Source organism: Salmo salar, chromosome ssa20 (genome assembly GCF_905237065.1).
Source record: "Salmo salar chromosome ssa20, Ssal_v3.1, whole genome shotgun sequence".
Classification (NCBI taxonomy): Eukaryota; Metazoa; Chordata; class Actinopteri; order Salmoniformes; family Salmonidae; genus Salmo; species Salmo salar.
Window position 1 is genome coordinate 16,924,907 of NC_059461.1, and position 23,963 is coordinate 16,948,869.

A 23,963-nucleotide genomic window follows, 5' to 3' on the forward strand; every position below is an offset into this window, starting at 1 on the left:
TATACAATACCAGTCAAAAGTTTTAGAACATCTACTCATTCAAGGGTTTGTAGTATAATAGTGAAGACATCAAAACTATGAAATAACACATATGGAATCATGTAGTAACCAAAAAAGTGTTTAATATTTGAGATTCATATATATATATATGAGGGATACAGCCATCCCAGCGCTGCATATTTTGCTGCCATTAGATCACTTGTTTTGGTACTGCACATACTTAGCTTGTTTTTGGTCACAGATTCAGGAACGGCTGAAAAAATGCAACATTTACTTAGAGCTAACTGTGCAAATAACACTGCTGGGTGATGTGATAATCATAGTCAATCAATCAATAATACATTGCTCAAAAAAATAAAGGGAACACTTAAACAACACAATGTAACTCCAAGTCAATTACACTTCTGTGAAATCAAACTGTCCACTTAGGAAGCAACACTGATTGACAATACATTTCACATGCTGTTGTGCAAATGGAATAGACAACAGGTGGAAATTATAGGCAATTAGCAAGACACCCCCAATAAAGGAGTGGTTCTGCAGGTGGGGACCACAGACCACTTCTCAGTTCCTATGCTTCCTGGCTGATGTTTTGGTCTCTTTTGAATGCTGGCGGTGCTTTCACTCTAGTGGTAGCATGAGACGGAGTCTACAACCCACACAAGTGGCTCAGGTAGTGCAGCTCATCCAGGATGGCACATCAATGCGAGCTGTGGCAAGAAGGTTTGCTGTGTCTGTCAGCGTAGTGTCCAGAGCATGGAGGAGCTACCAGGAGACAGGCCAGTACATCAGGAGACGTGGAGGAGGCCGTAGGAGGGCAACAACCCAGCAGCAGGACCGCTGCCTTTGTGCAAGGAGGAGCAGGAGAAGCACTGCCAGAGCCCTGCAAAATGACCTCCAGCAGGCCACAAATGTGCATGTGTCTGCTCAAACGATCAGAAACAGACTCCATGAGGGTGGTATGAGGGCCCGATGTCCACAGGTGGGGGTTGTGCTTACAGCCCAACACCATGCAGGACGTTTGGCATTTGCCAGAGAACACCAAGATTGGCAAACTCGCCACTGGCGCCCTGTGCTCTTCACAGATAAAAGCAGGTTCACACTGAGCACATGTGACAGACGTGACAGAGTCTGGAGACGCCGTGGAGAACGTTCTGCTGCCTGCAACATCCTCCAGCATGACCGGTTTGGCGGTGGGTCAGTCATGGTGTGGGGTGGCATTTCTTTGGGGGGCCGCACAGCCCTCCATGTGCTCGCCAGAGGTAGCCTGACTGCCATTAGGTACCGAGATGAGATCCTCAGACCCCTTGTGAGACCATATGCTGGTACGGTTGGCCCTGGGTTCCTCCTAATGCAAGACAATGCTAGACCTCATGTGGCTGGAGTGTGTCAGCAGTTCCTGCAAGAGGAAGGCATTGATGCTATGGACTGGCCCGCCCGTTCCCCAGACCTGAATCCAATTGAGCACATCTGGGACATCATGTCTCGCTCCATCCACCAATGCCACGTTGCACCACAGACTGTCCAGGAGTTGGCAGATGCTTTAGTCCAGGTCTGGGAGGAGATCCCTCAGGAGACCATCCGCCACCTCTTCAGGAGCATGCCCAGGCGTTGTAGGGAGGTCATACAGGCACGTGGAGGCCACACACACTACTGAGCCTCATTTTGACTTGTTTTAAGGACATTACATCAAAGTTGGATCAGCCTGTAGTGTGGTTTTCCACTTTAATTTTGAGTGTGACTCCAAATCCAGACCTCCATGGGTTGATAAATTGGATTTCCATTGATTCTTTTTGTGTGATTTTGTTGTCAGCACATTCAACTATGTAAAGAAAAAAGTATTTAATAAGATGATTTCTTTCATTCAGATCTAGGATGTGTTGTTTAAGTGTTCCCTTTATTTTTTGGAGCAGTATATATTAATACTCTTAGCAAAGGTGTTTATCTTTAATTTACAATCTGTAGAAACTACGAGAATACAAAGGTTCAGAACTTTTGTGAAACATCACAGCACAGTGGAAAATATATATGGCAGCTAGAAATCAAAACTGGGTGGTCTTCAGAGATAGATGGGAGGGGTTGAGGGTAGCTGAAGGCTGGGACTTAAAACAAACAAAAGATAATAATGTAAAATATACTGTCCGTGAAATGTATGTAGAATGTACTGTCAAGGTTGTGCGCTACTGGTGGAGAAGTCAGGTGCAGGAGAGCAGAGAGTTGTGAACAGGCGCACACTTTACTTAGGCAGAGGCAATAAAACAGACAGACGCCACTGCGGCAAAACCTCCAGCCAAAGGTAAAAAGTGCAAGGCGCGAAACAGTCACAAAAATAAGCAAACGCTTAACAATTAAATGTAAACCAGGTGTGCAAGGAACAAGACAAAACAAATGGAACAATGAAAAAATGGAGCGGCGATGGCTAGAAAGCCGGTGACGTCGACCGCCGAACGGCGCCCGAACAAGGAGAGGAGCCGACTTCGGCGGAAGTCGTGACATGTACAGTATAAGCTTGAAGTGTAATCCTAAGAATTATTGTCCATTAGTTTCCTCCAATTAGGGGAGGGGTGGTAGGGTTAGGGGAAAGTAATAAAGAAGGCACATCCATTTTTTACAGAAAGGTCATTTTTAATGCCTCTAAGTAGAGCTACTATAAGAGGTTTGGAATGCGTCTTCCACCAACACCACAGTGGGAGTTCTAACCTGCATCCAGCTGATCATTAATGCATCTGTTACATAACTGTTATGAACCAAAATATATCCCTGTGTGAATTATTGAGCAGGGCTGGAGGAACCAGTGAAGCAGCTTTAATCCTCGGGAGCTAAACACTGAGCGCTCAGACCAGGGAGAAACAGAGGATGAGTCATATCATCAGCTCCAGAGCACTGTCAGAGTTTAACTTTCATTTAAAACCAACCTGTTTTCAGTACACAATTCTTTATAGTATTCACAAACTGTCAAATAAATACGGTAGAGACATTGTGTAAGCTGTTACATACTAAGTTGTTACTGTTTTATAATTGATTTGCCTGCTCCTCTGTATTATTAACGTGGAGTAAATCAACATAGATTAGAAATGTTTATGGCACAGTGGGTTGAATTAGAAAACCAGCATTGTGCACACTGAAACAGTCACACGTGCACACTGTGCCTAGGAATAGCTTCAGAAGAGTGTGGAGGCATCCAATAAGAACAGCGGGCTGATGGTATGTGGGTATACACAGGCAGTGGAGTGAGTTATGATGGATAACAGAATATTTAGGCTGAGTGCCAAGGAGGGGGAGAGAGAGTGAGCGAGAGAGAAAGAGAGAAAGCAGAGAGAGGGAGAGCTGAAAGAGGAAGAGGGAGGGGTACAGCAAGCAGAGTGGAGAAATACCGCTCAATAGATAGGATGATGGGAGAGTGAGAGGAAGAGATAGGAGTGAGCAAGAAAAAGGGTGAGTGAGTGTTAGAGAAATGGACAGTGGGAGGGAGTTAAAAAGGGAAAGAACAAGGAGAAAGGAGAGGTAGAAAGAGGAAGATAGCAAAAGAGTAGCTATGTATTTCTGTGGGAGGGTGACAGCGCTCAATTCCTGGGAGATGGGATGAAGTGAACACACAGTATGGAGAGACAAAAACGGGCTTAGAGGACAAAGAAAAATAAACACAAACATAAAAAGAGACATTGCCCCTGTGTGTCCCACTCAGCAGCGCAAGCCATCCTCCACATGGAAGAGGCAGACCCGGGAAAGCAGCTCAGCACTCAGTAATGGAGGTAGGTCACCTCAGGCTCAAATGTTATGGCTGCTAAACTGGATGTGACGGGGTACAAGTGGTTCATATCGATGACTAGCCCAAGGTAAACACGCTAGGAAGTAATGGAAAGGCAACGGAAAGAAGTTGAGCATGTGAATACGTTCTGACTCGGCAAGGTTTTACTGTAGTTAGAGAAAATGTTTTGCCATCTATGATTGAAGAAGAACCTTTATTTGAACAAATAAAGAGTAGAAAAGTTTGTCATTTTGTGGAGGTGTTTTGCTTGTTTCTAAAGAACAACTCTCTGGAGTACATGTGTGTCGGTCCTAATTGAGGTGTTAGCATTACACTGCTGTCTCTAAACACTATCAAGTGCAATATAATATGTAGCAATATACTGTTTCAGACTACAGCTTTTCAACAGCTTGTATTTAGTCTCTATCAGACAACAGACCTCCCCAGTGCACATCAAACAAGGAAATTGGTGTGCACTGCTATAACCACAAAAACATTGTGACCATTGTGTACATTATGTGTTGAAACCTGCAGACAGATCTGGTGACAAGATGAGAGATTGGATAAACTGTGCACCTGCATAGACATGCATTGTAGTGCAGCTTTATGCAGGGTAATCAAAAGGAATACAGAAACGTGTGGGTGTAGAAAAACTGGAGATGACAGGCTTTGGAGAGCAGAACGGAACATTTTTTTTCAGACTAACCATTAAAAAACTGTCATGACCTGCTAAAGAGGCTCTCAAAATAACTGTCCCAGATACCCAAATAAAGCATCTGTATATGTGTCACGAACGTCGTTGGAAGCATACTCGGACCAAAGCGCAGCGTGATCTGCGTTCCACATGTTTATTAAATAAAACTCTCAAAAAACCATAACGAATAAACGAACACGTGAAGCTATGGAGTGCTCACAGGCAACTACACATAAGCAAGATCCCACAAAACACAGTGGGGAAATGGCTGCCTAAATGTGATCCCCAATCAGAGACAAAGCTAAACAGCTGCCTCTGATTGGGAACCATACCAGGCCAACAAAGAAATACACACACTAGATTACCCACCCTAGTCACACCCCAACCTAACCAAAATAGAGAATAAAAAGGCTCTCTATGGTCAGGGCGTGACAATATGAGGCTTGGTTCAGCGATGCTAATGTAGGGATGCTATTGCAGTGAATGAGTACGCATATTTGCTTCCCCACCCCCAAATCTGATGTACGGTACATTCGGGATAGTATTCAGACCACTTTACTTTTTCCACATTTTGTCACGTTACAGCCTTATTCTAAAATGGATCAAATCAAAATCAATCTACAAAGCAAAAACAGGTTTTTAGAAATGTAACATAAGCATTCAGACCCTTTGCTATGAGACTCGAAATTGAGCTCAGGTGCATCATGTTTCCATTGATCATCTTTGAGATGTGTCTACAACTTAATTGGAGTCTACCTGTGGTAAATTCAATTGATTGGACATGATTTTGAAAGGCACACAACTGTCTATATAAGGTCCCACAGTTGACAGTGCATGTCAAAGCAAAAACCAAGTCATGAGGTCGAATGAATTGTCCGTAGAGCTCCGAGACAGGATTGTGTCGAGGCACAGATCTGGGGAAAGGTACCAGATTGAAGGTCCCCAAGAACACAGTGACCTCCATCATTCTTAAATTGAAGAAGTTTGGTACCACCATGACTCTTGCTTAAGCTGGCGGCCTGGCCAAACTGAGTAATCGGGGGAGAAGGGCCTTGGTCAGGGAGGTGACCAAGAACCAAATGGTCACTTTGACAGTGCTCCAGAGTTCCTCTGTGGAGATGGGAGAACTAAAAGGACAATCATCTCAGCAGCACTCCACCAAATAGGACTTTATGGTAGAGTGGTCAGACGGAAGCCACACCTCAGTAAAAGGCAAATGACAGCCTGCTTCAAAGGCAGCTAAAGGACTCAGACCATGAGAATCAAGATTCTCTGGTCTGATGAAACCCAGATTGAACTCTTTGTCCTGAACGCCAAGCGTCACGTCTGGAGGAAACCTGGCACCATCCCTACGGTGAAGCATGGTAGTGGCAGCATCATGCTGTGGGGATGTTTTTCGGCGGCAAGGACTGGGAGACTAGTCAGGATCAAGGGAAATATGAACAGAGCAAAGTACAGAGAGATCCTTGATGAAAACCTGCTCCAGAGTAATCAGGACCTCAGACTAGGTTCACCTTCCAACAGGATCTGCTGAGAAGAATGGGAGAAACTCCCCAAATCAAATAAAAATGTTATTTTTCACATGCGCTGAATACAACAGGTGACCTTACAGTGAAATGCTTACTTACAAGCCCTTAACCAGCAACGCAGTTTTAAGAAAAATAAGTGTTAATAAGTAAAAAATAGATAAGCAAAAAAAATATTAAAAATTACAAATAATTAAAGAGCAGCAGTAAAATAACAATAGCGAGGCGATGTACAGGGGGTACCGGTGTCACGTCCTGACCAGCAGATGGAGCTGGTGTAGTAGTTTGGGGGTCAGGACGTGGCAGTCTGGTGTGTGTCTTGTGACTCCTGATCAGGAACAGCTGGGAATCGTTGTTCCTGATTGGGAGTCACATATGTAGGAGTTGTTTGTCACTGGGGTTTGTGGGTAATTGTTTCTGTTTGAGTATTTTCCTCACAGGACTGTTTGCTGTTGATTTTGTAGTGTTCTCTTGTTTATTTGAATTAAAACTCTAATGATGAACACATCCTCTGCTGCACCTTGGTTCCCTCTTCAAGACAGTCGTTACAGAATTACCCACCAACAAAGGACCAAGCAGCGGAAGAAGGCTGGCGAGGTAAGGGAGACCGGGAGGCACCCCCAATAATTTTTTAGGGGGGGGCACAAGGGGAGTTTTGCGGGGCAAGAATGGAGCCCCAGGCCAGCTCCCCGCACTAGCATGGAGGTGCGTGTTCGCAATCTGGTACGCCCAGTACCAGCACCACGCACCAGGAGTCTAGTGTGTCAACCCAGCCTCGCCAGTCAACAGTCGTCAGAGCTGCCCGCCAGTCAACAGTCATCAGAGCTGCCCGCCAGTCAACAGTCATCAGAGCTGCCCGCCAGTCAACAGTCGTCATCAGAGCAGCCCGCCAGTCAACCGTCGTCATCAGAGCTGCCCGCCAGTCAACCGTCGTCATCAGAGCTGCCCGCCAGTCAACAGTCGTCATCAGAGCTGCCCGCCAGTCAACAGTCGTCATCAGAGCTGCCCGCCAGTCAACAGTCGTCATCAGAGCTGCCCGCCAGTCAACAGTCGCTCAGAGCTGCCCGCCAGTCAACAGTCGTCAGAGCTGCCCGCCAGTCAACAGTCGCATCAGAGTGCCCGCCAGTCACAGTCGCTGAACTGCCCGCGAGTGGCCAGACTGCGCTGAACAGCAGGAGTGGCCAGAACTGCCGCGTGAACTGCCGGAGTCGCCAGACTGCCGCAGTGAACAGTGCCGGAGTGGCCAGACTGCGCTGAACTGCCGGAGTGGCCAGACTGCGCTGAACTGCCGGAGTGGCCAGACTGCGCTGAACTGCCGGAGTGGCCAGACTGCGCTGAACTGCCGGAGTGGCCAGACTGCCCTGAACTGCCGGAGTGGCCAGACTGCCCTGAACTGCCGGAGTGGCCAGACTGCCCTGAACTGCCGGAGTGGCCAGACTGCCCTGAACTGCCGGAGTGGCCAGACTGCCCGGAACTGCCCTGAACTGCCCAGACTGCCCCGAGCTGCCAGACTGCCCAGACTGCCCCGAGCTGCCAGACTGCCCCGAGCTGCCAGACTGCCCAGACTGCCCCGAGCTGCCAGACTGCCCAGACTGCCCCGAGCTGCCAGACTGCCCAGACGGCCCCGAGCTGCCAGACTGTCCCGACTGCCTGGAACGGCCAGAGCCTGAGCCGCCTCCAGGATAGGTGGGTTGGGGAGGGAGGGTGTAGCACAGTGCCGTCGTTGACGGCAGCCACCCTCCCTTCCCTCCCTTATTGTTTAGGGTTACTGTTTAAGGGTTTTGTTGGGGATTTTGTTTGTTGGTTGTTTTTTGTTGTTGTGGTTAGGTGCATTCCGGGGTCTGCACCTTGAGGGGGGGTACTGTCACGTCCTGACCAGCAGATGGAGCTGGTGTAGTAGTTTGGGGGTCAGGACGTGGCAGTCTGGTGTGTGTCTTGTGACTCCTGATCAGGAACAGCTGGGAATCGTTGTTCCTGATTGGGAGTCACATATGTAGGAGTTGTTTGTCACAGGGGTTTGTGGGTAATTGTTTCTGTTTGAGTATTTTCCTCACAGGAGTGTTTGCTGTCGTTTTGTTCATTTTGTAGTGTTCTCTTGTTTATTTGAATTGAAAACTCTAATGATGAACACATCCTCTGCTGCACCTTGGTTCCCTCTTCAAGACAGTCGTTACAACCGGTTAGTCGGGGCAATTGAGGTAATACAGTTGAAGTCAGATGTTTACATACACTTAGGTTGGAGTCATTAAAATGTCTTGTTAAAACTATAGTTTTGGCAAGTCGGTTAGGACATCTACTTTGTGCATGACACAAGTAATTTTTCAAACAATTGTTTACAGACAGATTATTTCACTTATAATTCATTGTATCACAATTCCAGTGGGTCAGAAGTTTACATTCCCTAAGACTGTGCCTTTAAACAGCGTGGAAAATTCCAGAAAATGATGTCATGGCTTTAGAAGCTTCTGATAGGCTAATTGACATAATTTGAGTCAATTGGAGGTGTACCTGTGGATGTATTTCAAGGCCTACCTTCAAACTCAGTGCCTCTTTGCTTGACATCATGGGAAAATCAAAAGAAATCAGCTAAGACCTCAGAAAATAAATTGTAGACCTCCACAAGTCTGGTTCATCCTTGGGAGCAATTTTGAAATGCCTGAAGGTACCACGTTTATCTGTACAAACAATAGTACGCAAGTATAAACACCATGGGACCACGCAGCCATCATACTGCTCAGGAAGGAGACGCGTTCTGTCTCCTAGAGATGAATGTACTTTGGTGCGAAGAGTGCAAATCAATCCCAGAACAACAGCAAAGGACCTTGTGAAGATGCTGGAGGAAACAGGTACAAAAGTATCTATATCCACAGTAAAACGAGTCCTATATCGACATAACCTGAAAGGCCGCTCAGGAAGGAAGAAGCCACTGCTCCAAAACCGCCATAAAAAGCCAGACTACGGTTTGCAACTGCGCATGGGGACAAAGATTGTACTTTTTGGAGAAATGTCCTCTGGTCTGATGGAACAAAAATAGAACTGTTTGGCCATAATGACCATCGTTATGTTTGGAGGAAAAAGGGGGAGGCTTGCAAGCCGAAAAGCACCATCCCAACCGTGATGCACGGGGGTGTCAGTATCATGTTGTGGGGGTGCTTTGCTGCAGGAGGGGCTGGTGCACTTCACAAAATAGATGGCATCATGTGGGACGGAAAATTATTTGGATATATTGAATCAAAATCTCAATACATCAGTTAAGAAGTTAAAGCTTGGTTGCAAATGGATCTTCCAAATGGACAATGACCCCAAGCATTCTTCCAAAGTTGTGGCAAAATGGCTCAAGGACAACAAAGTCAAGGTATTGGAGTGGCCATCACAAAGCCCTGACCTCAAACCTCTAGAAAATGTGTGGGCAGAACTGAAAAAGTGTGTGCGAGCAAGGAGGCCTACAAACCTGACTCAGTTACACAATCTCTGTCAGGAGGAATGGACCAAAATTCACCCAACTTATTGTGGGAAGCTTGTGGAAGGCTACCCAAAACATTTGACCCAAGTTAAACAATTTAAAGACAATGCTACCAAATACTAATTGAGTGTTTGTAAACTTCTGACCCACTGGGAATGTGATGAAATAAATCATTCTCTCTACTATTATTCTGACATTTCACATTCTTAAAATAAAGTTGTGATCCTAACTGACCTAAGACAGGGAATTTTTACTCTGATTAAATGTCAGGAATTGTGAAAAACTGAGTTTAAATGTATTTAGCTAAGCTGTATGTAAACTCCGACTTCAACTGTACATGAAGTCCTCAAATGTTGGCTGCACAATCAATGGCTAATGTCAACCTTGCACACTAGTTCTAAGCTTCGGAATGAGTCTTAAAGCCACAATCTGGAATTAGTATTTTAGCCCAACAGCAGCCTCACCACATAAACTTGAGGGGTAGGCTTGAAGAAAGTGAACCACTCTCAAATTCATACCTCATACCTTATGTCTAGTGTCAGGTGTTTGTTTTTCTGACCACAACATCTGACCAGGGAAAACTCCAGGCCCTACTTGTGGTTCATGTCTTTTATCACTTACAGATTTTATTTCTCCAATACCTAAACTTTTATTCAAACAGTTAATTAGCCAATGGTGATTTGCAAGTTCAACCTGGTCTCATGGAAATTCATAGGATTTGGTATGTAAATCTGTTCCCTCCATTTCGTATGATATATTACGTTACGTAATACGTTACGTAATACGTTACGTTATGAATTAAATAGCTGTCATACAATATCATACGACATGGAGGATGTATAATATCATATCATACGTCTTACCCGGTCGTATAATAGCATACAAATTGGATGATGTAACTTATACGTCTTGGTAGACTTATTTGCTTTTTGCATCAGAACAACAAAGAAGAATTACAGGGAGAATTAACGTTAGTGGTTAGGAGAACAAAACAACAAAGGTTAGGAGAGTTTTTGTAGCAGGTTAGGTGAATTGGGTTAAGGTTAGAATAAGGGTTAGCGGGAGGATGAACTAAAATGCTACAGTTGTCCCCGGCGCGACTCAAACACACAACCTTTGGATTGCTAGACGGTCGCCGTATACACCCATCCATCCGCCCCAACCAGCCTCCCATACTTTCGTTTCTGTTTCAAGTAACTAGACTTGAGACAGAAATGCATATAGTAAGTATGTTTCATATACTGTATCTTTGAGGCCAGGCTGGAAAGTTTGGAGCTAAATTCACTTCCCCTCTAATGTAGCTCAGAAGACACTCTTGTCACTTTTTGGGGGCTTCTGAATTTTTGGGGGTGTTCACAAGCTTTCTATCTGTGGTCCTACATTATTGAAGAAGGTTAGGCCTAGAGATACTTTTACCTACTGTACTTACTTTGAAAGTTACTACTTATCTGTAAGTGGATGCAAGTAGTATGGGTCTCTACAGTTTCACTTTTCGATAAAGGTAGACAAATACTGCAATTTGCTGCCTTACTTTTCACTGTGGCCTTTCATTTTTAGTCTGACTCCGAGATAAAAGCCTAAGAAGTAAATATTTTATGATTACGGAGAGGCTACTGATCTGTAGCATCTAATGTACGATGCACACACAACTCTCTAAAACAGTTTTTGGATAGATTCCAGCCACTTCAATACTCAGGAACGTTAAGTGTACAGACATCAGAGAGCAATAATCGATGTAGAAGGTGGATAATCTGGCTCAATAAGGATATGTAATAATACATTAGGCATAAAGCCTCGTCACTTACAAACATATATATTTTTTGGCCTGGTCATTAATTAAGAGTACCATTTGGATGCAAATTAAGACACGTTTCTCCTTGTACGGAGCCCAGCTGCTAGGCTTATGCAAATGCCTTTTGGAAACACCGGGCACCCCAGAAATGCAATTCGTAGAATGAGCATCACCTTTGTAGAGTAACGGTTGATTGTTTGACGGCCTAATGTCTAATTTGAAAGGGTTGAATCGATTCAGGCAAGCATTCTAATTTCAGAGATAGGCCTCCATTAAAACGGACCTGGCTGTTCTTACCTTAATGAAAAGCAATAGTGTTTAATTAATGACTAGCACATGCTCTCTTCGCCACAACCACTCATTTAGCTTTGCCCCCCATCCACACAAGGCCCTTTCCTCCACCACTCAAAAGGATTGATTGAAGGGCACTCAGGGTAGCCTACAAAATACCCATACTCACTTCAAACATAGTGTTGACATTTTCATTGATATCACTCACTCGCACACAGACACAAAAAACTCTCTCTCTTCCCTCAGTGGCAGTAGGAATGAGCGTGTGCGATTCCCTATTCAGAGCTGAGGGGTCATTCACTCACAGCCTCCTCACCAATGTACTAAGTGGATTATCCAATTAGCTTCCATTGTATGCTCTGAGGAGAAATCACACTAGGGCATGCACAGCCTGGATGGATGGATAGCAGGGGAATAAGAGTGAAAGTGACAGCTCGATGCTTGTCTCTGTCTCCCACATCACTCCCAGCAGAGTGTCATTTAGTCTAACGAAGATAACTCATACCTTCAACATGGCCACACAATGAATAAGGAACAATGTCAAGTGATGTGAGGAGAATCCTTGACAGCTTACAGAGATAGAGACAGGGCCTTCCTTTTCAATTATTCACCTCATCACACACTGGAAAGGTTTTTGTTGTCCTTTTTGGTGTCTCACATTCACACACACATACACACACAATCTACAGTTGAAGTCGGAAGTTTACATACACCTTAGCCAAATAAATTTAAACTCAGTTTTTCACAATTGCTGACTTTTAATCATAGTAAAAAATCCCTGTCTTAGGTCAGTTAGGATCACAACTTTATTTTAAGAATGTGAAATGTCAGAATAATAGTAGAGAGAATGATTCATTTCAGCTTTTATTTCTTTCATCACATTCCCAGTGGGTCAGAAGTTTACATACACTCAATTAGTATTTGGTAGCATTGCCTTTAAATTGTTTAACTTGGGTCAAACGTTTCGGGTAGCCTTCCATAAGCTTCCCACAATAAGTTAGGTGAATGTTGGTCCATTCCTCCGGATAAGGCTGGTGTAACTGAGTCAGGTTTGTTGGCCTCCTTGCTCGCACACGCTTTTTCAGTTCTGCCCACAAATTTTCTAGAGGTTTGAGGTCAGGGCTTTGTGATGGCCACTCCAATACCTTGACTTTGTTGTCCTTGAGCCATTTTGCCACAACTTTGGAAGTATGCTTGGGGTCATTGTCCATTTGGAAGATCCATTTGCAACCAAGCTTTAACTTCTTAACTGATGTATTGAGATTTTGATTCAATATATCTACATAATTTTCCGTCCCACATGATGCCATCTATTTTGTGAAGTGCACCAGCCCCTCCTGCAGCAAAGCACCCCCACAACATGATGCTGACACTCCCGTGCATCACGGTTGGGATGGTGCTCTTCGGCTTGCAAGCCTCCCCCTTTTTCCTCCAAACATAACGATGGTCATTATGGCCAAACAGTTCTATTTTTGTTTCATCAGACCAGAGGACATTTCTCCAAAAAGTACGATCTTTGTCCCCATGCGCAGTTGCAAACCGTAGTCTGGCTTTTTATGGCAGTTTTGGAGCAGTGGCTTCTTCCTTGCTGAGCGGCCTTTCAGTGTATGTAAACTTCCGATTTCAACTGTATATGCGAGCTTGGAATATGGCTGTGTCATGACTGCGAGGACTTAAAGCTAAAAACGCTTTATAATTATGTCTCCTCAGTCCATCTATTCGCAGTTTACGCACCACGAGAGCCCTAACCATATTTATACAGAAAATAGCATTGGGCTGTGTGACACAAAATGTCATGACCCCCCGCCCTACCACCTCTCCCCTAAGAACATTAAGGGACCTAAGAAAATGTTTGTTTTGAAGCTCATTTTCTGCAATTCTACGAAGTTTAACAATGCTCATTACATCTTTCAGGTAGGCTATTTAATGATAATAATAATGGATAAGGAAAATGAAGTCTAGACCCGATTAACAAAAATGTTATTCTGCTACCAAATATGTTTTATTATGATAATTTATGTCAACCATCAATTTAATTATACAGTACATATTCTATTTTACAGAAAGTGATTTAATCAATTGTTGACTGTGCCCAATACTGTTTGTACCATTTTGCGCTGCTACCATGTTGTGTAGCTGCCATGCTGTGTTATTTGTTGCTGTAACGGTTGCCTTTAGAGAGAGCGGACCAAAACGCAGCGGAGTTAGTGTTCGTCATATATTTAATTACGGCAAGAACACTATACAATACCAAACAATAAACAGACAACCAAAACAGTCCTGTCACGTTAAACACAGTAACACGAACAGAAACAATTACCCACAAAACCCCAACGGAAAAACATGCACTTATGTGTGACTCCCAATCAACAGCAATGAACTTCAGATGTGCCTGATTTGGGAACCACACACGGCCCAAAACAAAGAAATACAAACACATAGAAACAGAACATAGAATGCCCACCCAATGTAACACCCTTGCCTAACCAAAATAAAGAACAAAAAAACCCTCTCTATGGCCAGGGCGTTACAGTACCCCCCCCCCCAAGGTGCGGACTCCAGCCGCAAAACCTGACACTGAAGGGGAGGGTCTGGGTGGGCCCTCTTACGGCGGCGGCTCAGGTGCGGGACGTAGCCTCTGCCCCACCCTTGGCGTCGCCCTCTTAGGTGGCGCACCTGGCTGCGCCGAAGGTCTGGTGGGCGACCCTGGCTTCGCCCGGCTGGCGGGCGACCCTTGTTGCGCCCGGCTGGCGGGCAGCGATGGCTGCGCCCGGCAGACGATGGCTGCGCCCGGCAGACGGGTGGCGATGGCTGCGCCGGGCAGACGGGCGGCGATGGCAGCTCCGGGCAGACGGGCCACTCTGGCAGCTCCGGGCAGACGGGCCACTCTGGCAGCTCCGGGCAGACGGGCCACTCTGGCAGCTCCGGGCAGACGGGCCACTCTGGTAGCTCCGGCTCAGGATTCACCAGGCTGGGGAGACATGAGGGAGGCCTGGCTCTGGGCGCAGGCCCTGGACTCACCAGGCTGGGGAGACCCGCTGGAGGCCTGGTCTGAGGAGGCGGCACAGGAGAGACCAGGGTGGAGGGATCCACCGGAGGACTGGTCCTTGGAGGAGGCACGGGCTTGACCAGGATAGGGAGACCCACTGGAGGACTGGTCCGTGGAGGAGGCACGGGCTTGACCAGGATAGGGAGACCCACTGGAGGACTGGTCCGTGGAGGAGGCACGGGCTTGACCAGGATAGGGAGACCCACTGGAGGACTGGTCCGTGGAGGAGGCACGGGCTTGACCAGGATAGGGAGACCCACTGGAGGACTGGTCCGTGGAGGAGGCACGGGCTTGTCCTCCAGTGGGAGGACAAGCTGCTGTACCTAATTAGGTACAGCAGAGCGGAGCGGCTCGTTCATTGTGGGACAGGTATAAATCCTGCCCTATATGTCCCTGCTCTCGCCTATGTGGTAATGGATTGGCTACGCGTGTCACTGTGTGTCTCAGTGTCAGCTGGTCCGCTGTGTGGCAGGCTTTTGTGTCAGGCAGGTCAGCTGTGGCTTGGTGGGGGCACGTGTAGCAAACCCTCCCCCTCACTATGCACACACTCATACAAAGAGATCACTCCCCCAAACCCCATTCTCAATGTAGCTCCAAATACCCCCAATTGTTCTCCAGTGACTGAAGGCCTTACATCATTGTGATCCTAGGAGGCCTGAGGGTCAGATGGATTTGTATAATATATTTCAGTTATGTAATCTTGATGAAATTACAAAATCTTCCTAAATACAAGAAGAGCCTCTGATAGGGTTTAGTAAAGACAGTTCATGTACATTATCTTGAAAATCTATGAAAGTCTAAAATGAAAGCAATAATCTACAGATTTTTGGGGAAATATCTCCCTACTGCTAATGCAGGTGTGCCCTGTTGTTTATCAGGAGTTGAATCTCAAGAAATTGGTTTATTTTGAAAGCCCTTGAAATTAATATTCTTAAAATCAATAATGTTCCATCTGTGAACATTGCACAAAATATTCCCTTGATCAACCAAAAAAGTTGATCAATTAAGGTTTGTGTGTTAAAAGATTGAATCAATTTAGGCTGCTTGCCTAAAACAAGGGTTTACTTTTACAGTATATTCCTAGAGAGGCTGAGAAAGTGGGCAAGCTGAAACTGATACAGCAGCACTAAGAGCAACTCAAAGCCGCTCAAAAGCCACTCAAAGCCCTCAGCAGTAAATCACTCTTACTGCACAATTTGCCCCTTATTCTAAAGTGTAGCCATTTATTTAACACTCAAATATGGTGTTTGCTGTTCAGTAGGAATAAATCAAATACCAGACAAAAGTCCACACAAAGACTGGCGCACTTCAGCGGATAAAGAGAAAGAGGGGTTATTTCTCTTCAGCCAGAGAGCTGTTTGTTCAGAGTGGGTGTGGGGCAGTGTGGGAGGAACAGGGAAAGGGGGGGTGTTGGGGGGGTGGTATTACACAGTCAGTTGATGGAGAAAAGGGGGCGGAGGGAGTTTGGGGGTGTACGGGGGAGGGGGTTAAAGAATCCATTGTGAGGAAAAGGAGTTAATCACTTGAGCGGCGTGTGCCAGTGTAAAAGGAGCACATGTCGTACACCCCATTCCCTGGGGGCTTCCAAGGTCCCATCTCCCGTCTAGATGAATTTACATGTCAGTTATGCAAAGCCGGGCCTCCTCTGAATAAAGCAAAGAAAGACCCAGCCCCTCAGAATAGTAGCCTCTTGGCTGGTGATAGTGGTGGTGTGTTCACTGCATGAATGGTTCATTCAGGGACGCACACTCGTACACACACACGGCTACGTGGTATTTCCAGGACTGAAGGGATTGCTGCGCGTTAGTCTGCTAGATGGATGCTTTTGCCATGGCAGTAAGTCAATGTGAATATTTTTCTAGTCTTGTGATGAATTTTGGTGGTGAATTCTAGAATTTGAGAGGGATTGTGAAAGAATGTCAGACAGACAGATAGGCGGGAGGTGGGAGGGCGGGAGGATGATGTCAAAGATTGTTTACATATGGCATCTGGCATTTGTTCTGTACTTGAAAAGGTACAAATCAAAACAATAATTAGCTATTATTTGAGGACAATTGTTGGTACTGCCATGTCAAACAATATAAACATGTAAAAAACATCCTTCTCCTGAACGAAGCTAAATATCCGTTATTTTCTGACATGTTGTATAGGATAGTGACCAAGAGGCTCTATTCTGTTTCGTCCATTGTGATTCTAGTCCCTGTCCACATAGCTATTATTGCATTTTCTATGAAAAGATAAGGTGAGCAGAAGAGTTCTTACTTGGTGCATGTTTTGTCTGTTTTTTTCATCTCTTCCTGAGAGACAAACAGTGGAATACTAACACTCCTTATTCATTCAAAACAACTGCACTTGCACCATACTCTAATAGAAAAAACACTAACTGTGACAGCTATGCATGTCTTCCACGCCAGCCACGCCGTGTTAAGAATGATTTGCAACGGATTAGCTGTCAGATACGTACTACTTAATGTGACTATTATAGTTGGCCCGTTGCGCCATGCTTTTGTTCCTGTCGACATTATGCTTAAAGAAAGGACACCAGGTGGTTGGGGAGCCCATGGGCAATCTCATTCACTTTGGAGACCTCTGCTACTTAGTAACTAGTGACAACTCAAAGGCATTAAGTCTGTTCCCTAGAGGGTTTGAGATCATGGCTAGCAACATCTGGGACCTTGTATCTCCCAGGGCAGAGATGATGAAGAGAGGGTATGTCTTGCGAAAGTAATAGTGAGAAAAGTATAACAAAAAATCTCAAGTTGAATCTCAATTTCTTCCCTTCAGATGGAAACGTTGACAATATCTCCCTGGGGTCATGAGTTTTTCCTGCACCACAAGTACCTCTTCAACAAAATACGTTAAAGTTGTCAGGACATCCGTTCTGCTTTCCCTTATGCTCAGAGACCATGGGAAGCGTCAGCAGCCTCATCTCAGGTCACAGTCTTCACAGCAAGCACTGTCAGGCCACGGAGTACAAATTAAAGAAAGCAGGCCATCACCGGAAGACAGGCCGGAGCCTGGATGGCCTACTGAAGTATAGCTTTGCACAGGGGTCCTACAACAACACATCTAAAGCCATCTCTCAGGCAGGCAGGAGTGAGGACTTCTTTTACATAAAAGTGAGCCACAAGCCGCGGACGACTCACCAGAGAGGCATCCCAACAGAGGACCATTTAGGACAGGGACATTTTACTGATACGGAACCAGACAGTAGAGTGCCACCTAAATTGCTGCCTATGTCTGGGAAACTGGAGAAGGTGAGTCTCTGACTTGCTCAGCATACTTGCTCAACATACTTGTCTGTGTCAATATTTCTGTGTTGTACAATTGATAGCCAGGAAGGCAATTTCAAACACAACTTCAAGATCAGACAAGCACAGTAGATAGCAAACAAAAACATTACCTCTGTTGAAACACCAAGCTTTGTGTTGTCCAGTCTTTTTAACCATCGCCAATGTTGATGACTTAAGCCACAATAATGAGTTTGGGTTTCAGCCTAACTGCACATGCGTGTAACCACACTCAAAGTCATAGACAGAGCTAGATGCAAGGACTGACAGTCCAAGAGATTTAAATTAGAATTGTAAACATATTTTAAGCTATACATTATTAGTTTAGAAAGATTAAAATGACAGCAAAAACAAACAATGGTGTAAAATAAGCTTATACAACTTAATGATTGGGTTGGACTAAGCTCATTTGTAAAAATCTTTATTTAACTAGGCAAGTCAGTTAAGAACACATTCTTATTTACCATGACTGCTTACCCAGCCAAACCCTAACCCGGACGACGCTGGGTCAATTGTGCACCGCCCTATGGGACTCCCAATCACGGCCGGTTGGGATACAGCCTGGAATCAAACCAGGGTCTGTAGTGACGCCTCTAACTCTGAGATGCGGTGCATTAGACCGCTGCGCCACTCGGGAGCCCTCATGAGGCATTATAAGTTATATTCCTTAAGAATGAATGGGTAGGCTATATTTTATTAATTAAAATCAGTAAATATTGCAGATTGCAATGCCTTGATCGTTTGTAAGATGTCATCAGTGATGTTATCTTGTCTTATCAAAGTCCTGCTCTCTGAATAGGCCTCTATGCCCCAAGAGAGGAGTCCACAAGATTACCGCTCACACTTAAACAGCGCAACACATTATTAATATCACAGAGTAGGACAATTAATCTTTTCTCAGACAGTACAACAGGGTGGAGGAGGAGGTTGGGTATTTGGTGTTTCCAGACAGCACAGATGGGACATATGGAATAAGCTCATGTTTCATGTTTCATGACAGTTTAATGTATTCTGTATATTCTTACATTGTACTTTTACATGTACAAATCTCCAATTTCTGGGTGGTTATCTGTTCTCGTCTGCACGAAAGAATTGATTATTCATTGGTATCAGTATTTGCTTACATGATCATCTCCATTGCTGAAAGGAAGGTTGAAAACTAAAACCATTGACTATTTGCTCTCCTTCCTCTGCCTCTAGAATACCGAGAACGCTTTGATCCGGCCCACAGCCTTCAAGCCAGTCATCCCTAGGAGCACCTCTTCCACAGAGACTCGCGACAATCTCACCCACCTACTTATTCCCCCAGAAAGGACCAAAGACTCCCAGGGGCCCAAACAGGACAGCTTTTCAGTGACCCTCTCAGACTCTGGACAGGATTCAATGTCCAGCCTGCCTACTCAAAGCGCCAATGGGAGCCTCAGTGCTTCCACAGGCCCATTGTCTCAGTGTGCAGGAGGCTCAGCCCATGGCATGACCCATCCCCTGCAGCCCCCCCGCTCTACATGGACCAATGGCAATGGCATTAGAGCCAGTGCTAGGGTTGCAGCTCTAAGCAATGGAGGGGCAGTGAAGGCTAACAGGGATGCCGTCTCCATACCGTTCACTCAGCAGCCTATTCCTCTGTTGGAGGAGATGGGAGGCTGTAATCGCTCTCCCATCTCAATGGACGAGTCCCTCATTGAGCTGCTGGAGCAGAGGCTGCTGGAGAGTGAGACAGAGCTGCAGGAGCTGCAGGTGAGCTTTGAGGAGAAAGAGGTGGACACATGCCAGCTGTTTGAGGAGAGGCAGAGGTATTGTGTTGAGGAGATGGAGGGCCTGAAGCAGAGGTGCTCCACCAAGCTCAGGCAGGTCTCGCACAGGACCGTGAGGAACCACCAGGCCTTGCAACTGCAGGTCAGTCAGCTGCAACAGGACAAGCAGAGGCTCCAGGATGAGCTGGCCAGGATGACCCAGGAAAAGGACCTGACAGAGGTCAAACTGAGGTCGTTTGAGAGGGAGAAAACCCAGTTCGAGCCCACCTTAGAGGAGACCCAGTGGGAGGTGAGTGTGGCCAGCATGTCTCATGAATTTTTCCTGACCAAATGGCCTTACCATGAAAATCAGGGCCCTAGTTGTGACTGAGTGGGCCCAAAGTATTTCCTGGTCAGGTCACTAGGAAAAACTAGTTATAGGTACTGAACGCATTGCACAGGGTTTGCACAGGGTTTGCACAGGGTTTGCACAGGGTTTGCACAGGGTTTGCACAGGGTTTGCACAGGCCAGAGAGTATGTAATTTAAAACAATTCTCAAAAGCAGCCAGTATTTCAACGCATTTTTTTTTCTTGCATTCTTTACTAGGTATGTCAAAAGACTGGGGAGATCTCCCTGCTGAAGCAGCATCTCAGGGACTCCCAGGCTGATGTCACTCACAAGCTGAATGACATCGTCAGCCTCAAGGTTTCGCTGAAGGAGACTCGGGCCAAAATGGAGGCATTGGGGCAGCAGAACAAAGAACAAGAGGACAAGATACACTCTCGCAGTGTGGAGGTCGAGGTACTGGGTCTCTTTTGTCAAAAGAAAATCAGAGGTAGTATGATATGCATACAGAATAGATTTCTTTAGTGAAGTACAGATGCTGCACTAGTGGTGAGCAGATCTAAATCACATTTTAGTGTGAGTGACAATGCTGAATCTAGGTCATTATCTACTAGGCCTCCATGTTCAACAGCAAACTGCATTTTATAATGACACAATTCATCTATTCCACCCCAGGTATGCCACAATGAGCTCCAGCGCAAGAAGAACGAGGCTGATCTTCTAAGAGAAAAGGTGGGTATACTAGAGACAGACATCAAAGGAATTAAAAAGGATCTGGCCCTGGCAAAAGAACAGAGGCAGCAGCAGAAGGCCAAACTGGAGGCCAAAGCCCAGCAGAGGTCAGACCAGAGTGGGGGGAGAGAAGGGTGCATGAGCACTGACTCCCTCCAGGGAGAGGTGGAGAGACTGAAAGGGGAGCTCAGGGAAGAGAGAGAGACTCAGGAGAGGCTGTTGAACAGCTTTGAGCATGAAAGACAGACGTGGAACAAGGAGAAGGACAGAGTCATCAAGTACCAGAACCAGCTTCAGCTCAACTATCTGCAGATGCACAAGAAGAACCAAGACTTGGAGAGAATCCTGCAGGAGCTCACAGTGGAGCTGGAGAGTCGGCCAGAGCTCGACGTGGACATCCACAGCTCAGGGTTACACTATGAGGATATGATCGCCACAGAAATTTGAGTGAGAAACTCACAGAGAATAATAAAACAAAATCATCAACTGTTACAACAGGGTAATTAAACAATCATATTAAACACATAATTTGTTATATCTGTCCATAAAACAGATGATCCATTGCTGCCTTGGCAGGGGCAGCATTTTAAAGATAATTAAGTTGGCTAACATACTGCTGCACAATATGACAGAATTGGGGTCAGGTCTGACTACTAAAATCACTGTAGTTCTCTATGACCGTGTAAAGCAGGCTTTAAGCTTTTGTTATGTTACCTATAGGGTTGGATTCCCAGAAACAGATTAAACCTAGACTTGGACCAAAAAAAACATTCAAGACGAGGTTTAATCTTTGTCCAGGAAACCGCCCCATAATGTTCCATTGACAGTAGCCTACGAAATGCTTGTTCCTCTTGAGCAGTTTCCCAGTACTATAGTTAACTTAAGGCATTCGTTCTGCATATGTCAAGTCCTACATATGATGTTGCAAGTCTCCACAACAACCACTGAGACTCAGCGATATGAGAGCCAATTTATTTTTATTTAACCTTTTTGATCCCAAGCATCACCGTGGCCAGAGATATTGCAGAGAGTGTGAGGCAAGAGGATGCGCTCGTCAGCACCCACACAGATACTGGCATCTGTACGTGTATGGGAGTTCACATCGCTCTCCTGCAACATGATATAGTAGCTGCATGGCAACAAATGCTGAGGAGTGCAGCCACCTGTGTCACACAGTCTTTCTATTTGTCAGACATCTCCCCACGCTTTGTAGTAACTGTATAGCTGAGTTTGCCTAAGTGTCAAACCACTGGATGTATATTTTGTGAATTATCATCAGTATTATTTATTGATATAAGGGACACAAACGTTCAACAGTATTGTACTGATTACGGTTTGAAAGGGACTAATTAAACTGAGATGATAAAGAATGTATATCAATGCACTTCCATTGTAAGAGGGACTAGGAGAACATGATTGTCTCAAAGTGCATCCTACACTACACTGAGAATGTCTCACTTTACAGATATCTCACAGAGGTACATTTGGCACTAAATCCTGTTCACTCTCAGCCTAGCCTGATTGTTACTTACAGTATCAAGGCTGAAATCAAATTAAGGACTATCGTTAGGATCTAGGCCCACAAGGCTGTAAATGGAACAATGTGGTCACCAGGCTGAGAACATCATTCCAACATTTATCTGATGTGCTAGACATGCAATGCAAACCAATGAAAACACAAACACAGAGAGAATAGCAATAACGTTTACGTAAATGTAAGGGTTACAGATAGTTTCATTGAGACCTCAAAATAATATATAGTACATGGGTACTCAGATCTCTGCAAATCACATGGATCTTTTCAAATGTACTTTTCCAACATGACACCATAAAGGTTAGAAAGTCTGTATCAGTAATTGAACAGCAGTCAAGCACATGAGTCTGATAATGGAGCCTTATCCTGCTGTGATTCTGATGGACAGACAACATTCAAGCACAAAGAGGTTTGAATAAATTAGCAGGGGGAGGCACATGTGCAATGTACAAAAGAAGGACACTGGCTGTTTTTTTATGGTCTCTGGTCATAGAAAAGCTAGCTGTTTTGCAGATGTATAACAACCAAGCACTCAGTAAATCCACACATTAATTATGAAACAGAATAGCCTATATATATTATATACAATTTGGTATATGTACAAGTGCATGTATAATTAATAAAGTTCAACAAATGATCTTACAGTCAGGCACCACAGGCTAAAATGACATATTTTGGTATTTTGGTCCTATAACATTAGTACTTAATTAGTACAAGTAAACATGAACATGGCTGTATTTTGGATGGATGGATATCCTCCATAGGGCTCTAGCTTGGCAATAGTTTGAAAATATGCTGTTAAGGAGTGTACTCCTTAAGGAGTGTACTCCTTAACCTCCAAGGAGTGTACTCCTTAACCTCCAAGGACCTTCCTGTATATGCTATGTTTAGAGGGAGACTGGCTCTGGCTGCCAAAACAGTCAAATACTCCATCTAAACGTAAATCGATTCTCAAATGCGATATGGTTCTAGAAAAATGAAGCTCTTTACTTGCATATCACATGAAACCAATTTTACAAATGCTAAATATACACTTACTGTACACTATTTTAACCCGGTTTAACACAGTTGCATCTGCCTGTATTTTTCAGTTATAACATTATTCTGGCGTCCTTCCTTCCGTTACACACAGGTGTTCAGAGCACGCTAGATAGCTAACTAGCACAGGTGGTCACCTCAGTCTTCCGTAAACAAATCGCTGTAACGTGGAAATATGGCCATATGGAAACCCTAAACCTATAAGGTGTGTTGTAATTTAACCTTTATTTTATTATTCTTTCTAGCTGATATGAAAGATAATGTTTCCAAAACCATACAGCATGCGATGCATGTTAACATTTCGGACCGAGCGTCGAAGCTGTTAACGAACCCCCCCAGACGGAAGTTACCTTTGTGAATAGATGCTAACGTTAGAAGCGTGCTGTCAACAGACCAGCTAACATAGCTATGTCGCTGGAGGTCTGAGCCTGCTTGGCTAGGCTAATACTTGATGTACATTTATACTTTTCCTATAGTTATTTTTTGAACAAATTTTAACCATTTTCCAATGGTCATACCTCCATAATTCCGAAGCTCACTATACTGAATCTTATACAGTGCATTCTGAAAGTATTCAGGCCGCTTGACTTTTTCCACATTTTGTTACGTTACAGCCTTATTCTAAAATTGATTCAATTGTTGTTGTTTTTCCTCATCAAGCTACACACAATAAAACATAATGAGAAAGCAAAAACTGTTTTTTATAATGTTTTGCAAATTATTTAA

General features: G+C 44.8%; 1 protein-coding gene across 3 annotated transcripts; it reads left to right on the forward strand.

The window, feature by feature from the left end:
• Positions 1-3,373: 3,373 nt before the first annotated feature.
• Positions 3,374-22,039, forward strand: lzts1 (leucine zipper, putative tumor suppressor 1). Of its 3 annotated transcripts, none has more exons than XM_014160627.2 (5): positions 3,374-3,752; positions 17,348-17,820; positions 19,054-19,896; positions 20,195-20,389; positions 20,609-22,039. In XM_014160627.2, the coding sequence occupies exons 2-5, from the start codon at positions 17,470-17,472 to the stop codon at positions 21,110-21,112; spliced, it is 1,893 nt and encodes a 630-aa protein (XP_014016102.1). In that variant the 5' UTR covers positions 3,374-3,752; positions 17,348-17,469; the 3' UTR covers positions 21,113-22,039. The 3 variants fall into 3 exon arrangements, with proteins under 3 accessions (XP_014016102.1, XP_045558960.1, XP_014016101.1); XM_014160626.2 differs by lacking the exon at positions 3,374-3,752 and adding an exon at positions 16,225-16,399; XM_045703004.1 differs by lacking the exon at positions 17,348-17,820.
• The last annotated feature ends 1,924 nt before the right edge of the window (positions 22,040-23,963 follow it).

What these genes read in the sequence shown, in the direction of transcription:
- lzts1 (XM_014160627.2), top strand. Translation starts at nt 17,470, where the DNA reads ATGGGAAGCGTCAGCAGCCTCATCTCAGGTCACAGTCTTCACAGCAAG. An exon ending in TGTCTGGGAAACTGGAGAAG is followed by an intron (nt 17,821 to 19,053) that starts GTGAGTCTCTGA and finishes CTCTGCCTCTAG; the next exon opens with AATACCGAGAACGCTTTGAT. An exon ending in CTCGCAGTGTGGAGGTCGAG is followed by an intron (nt 20,390 to 20,608) that starts GTACTGGGTCTC and finishes ATTCCACCCCAG; the next exon opens with GTATGCCACAATGAGCTCCA.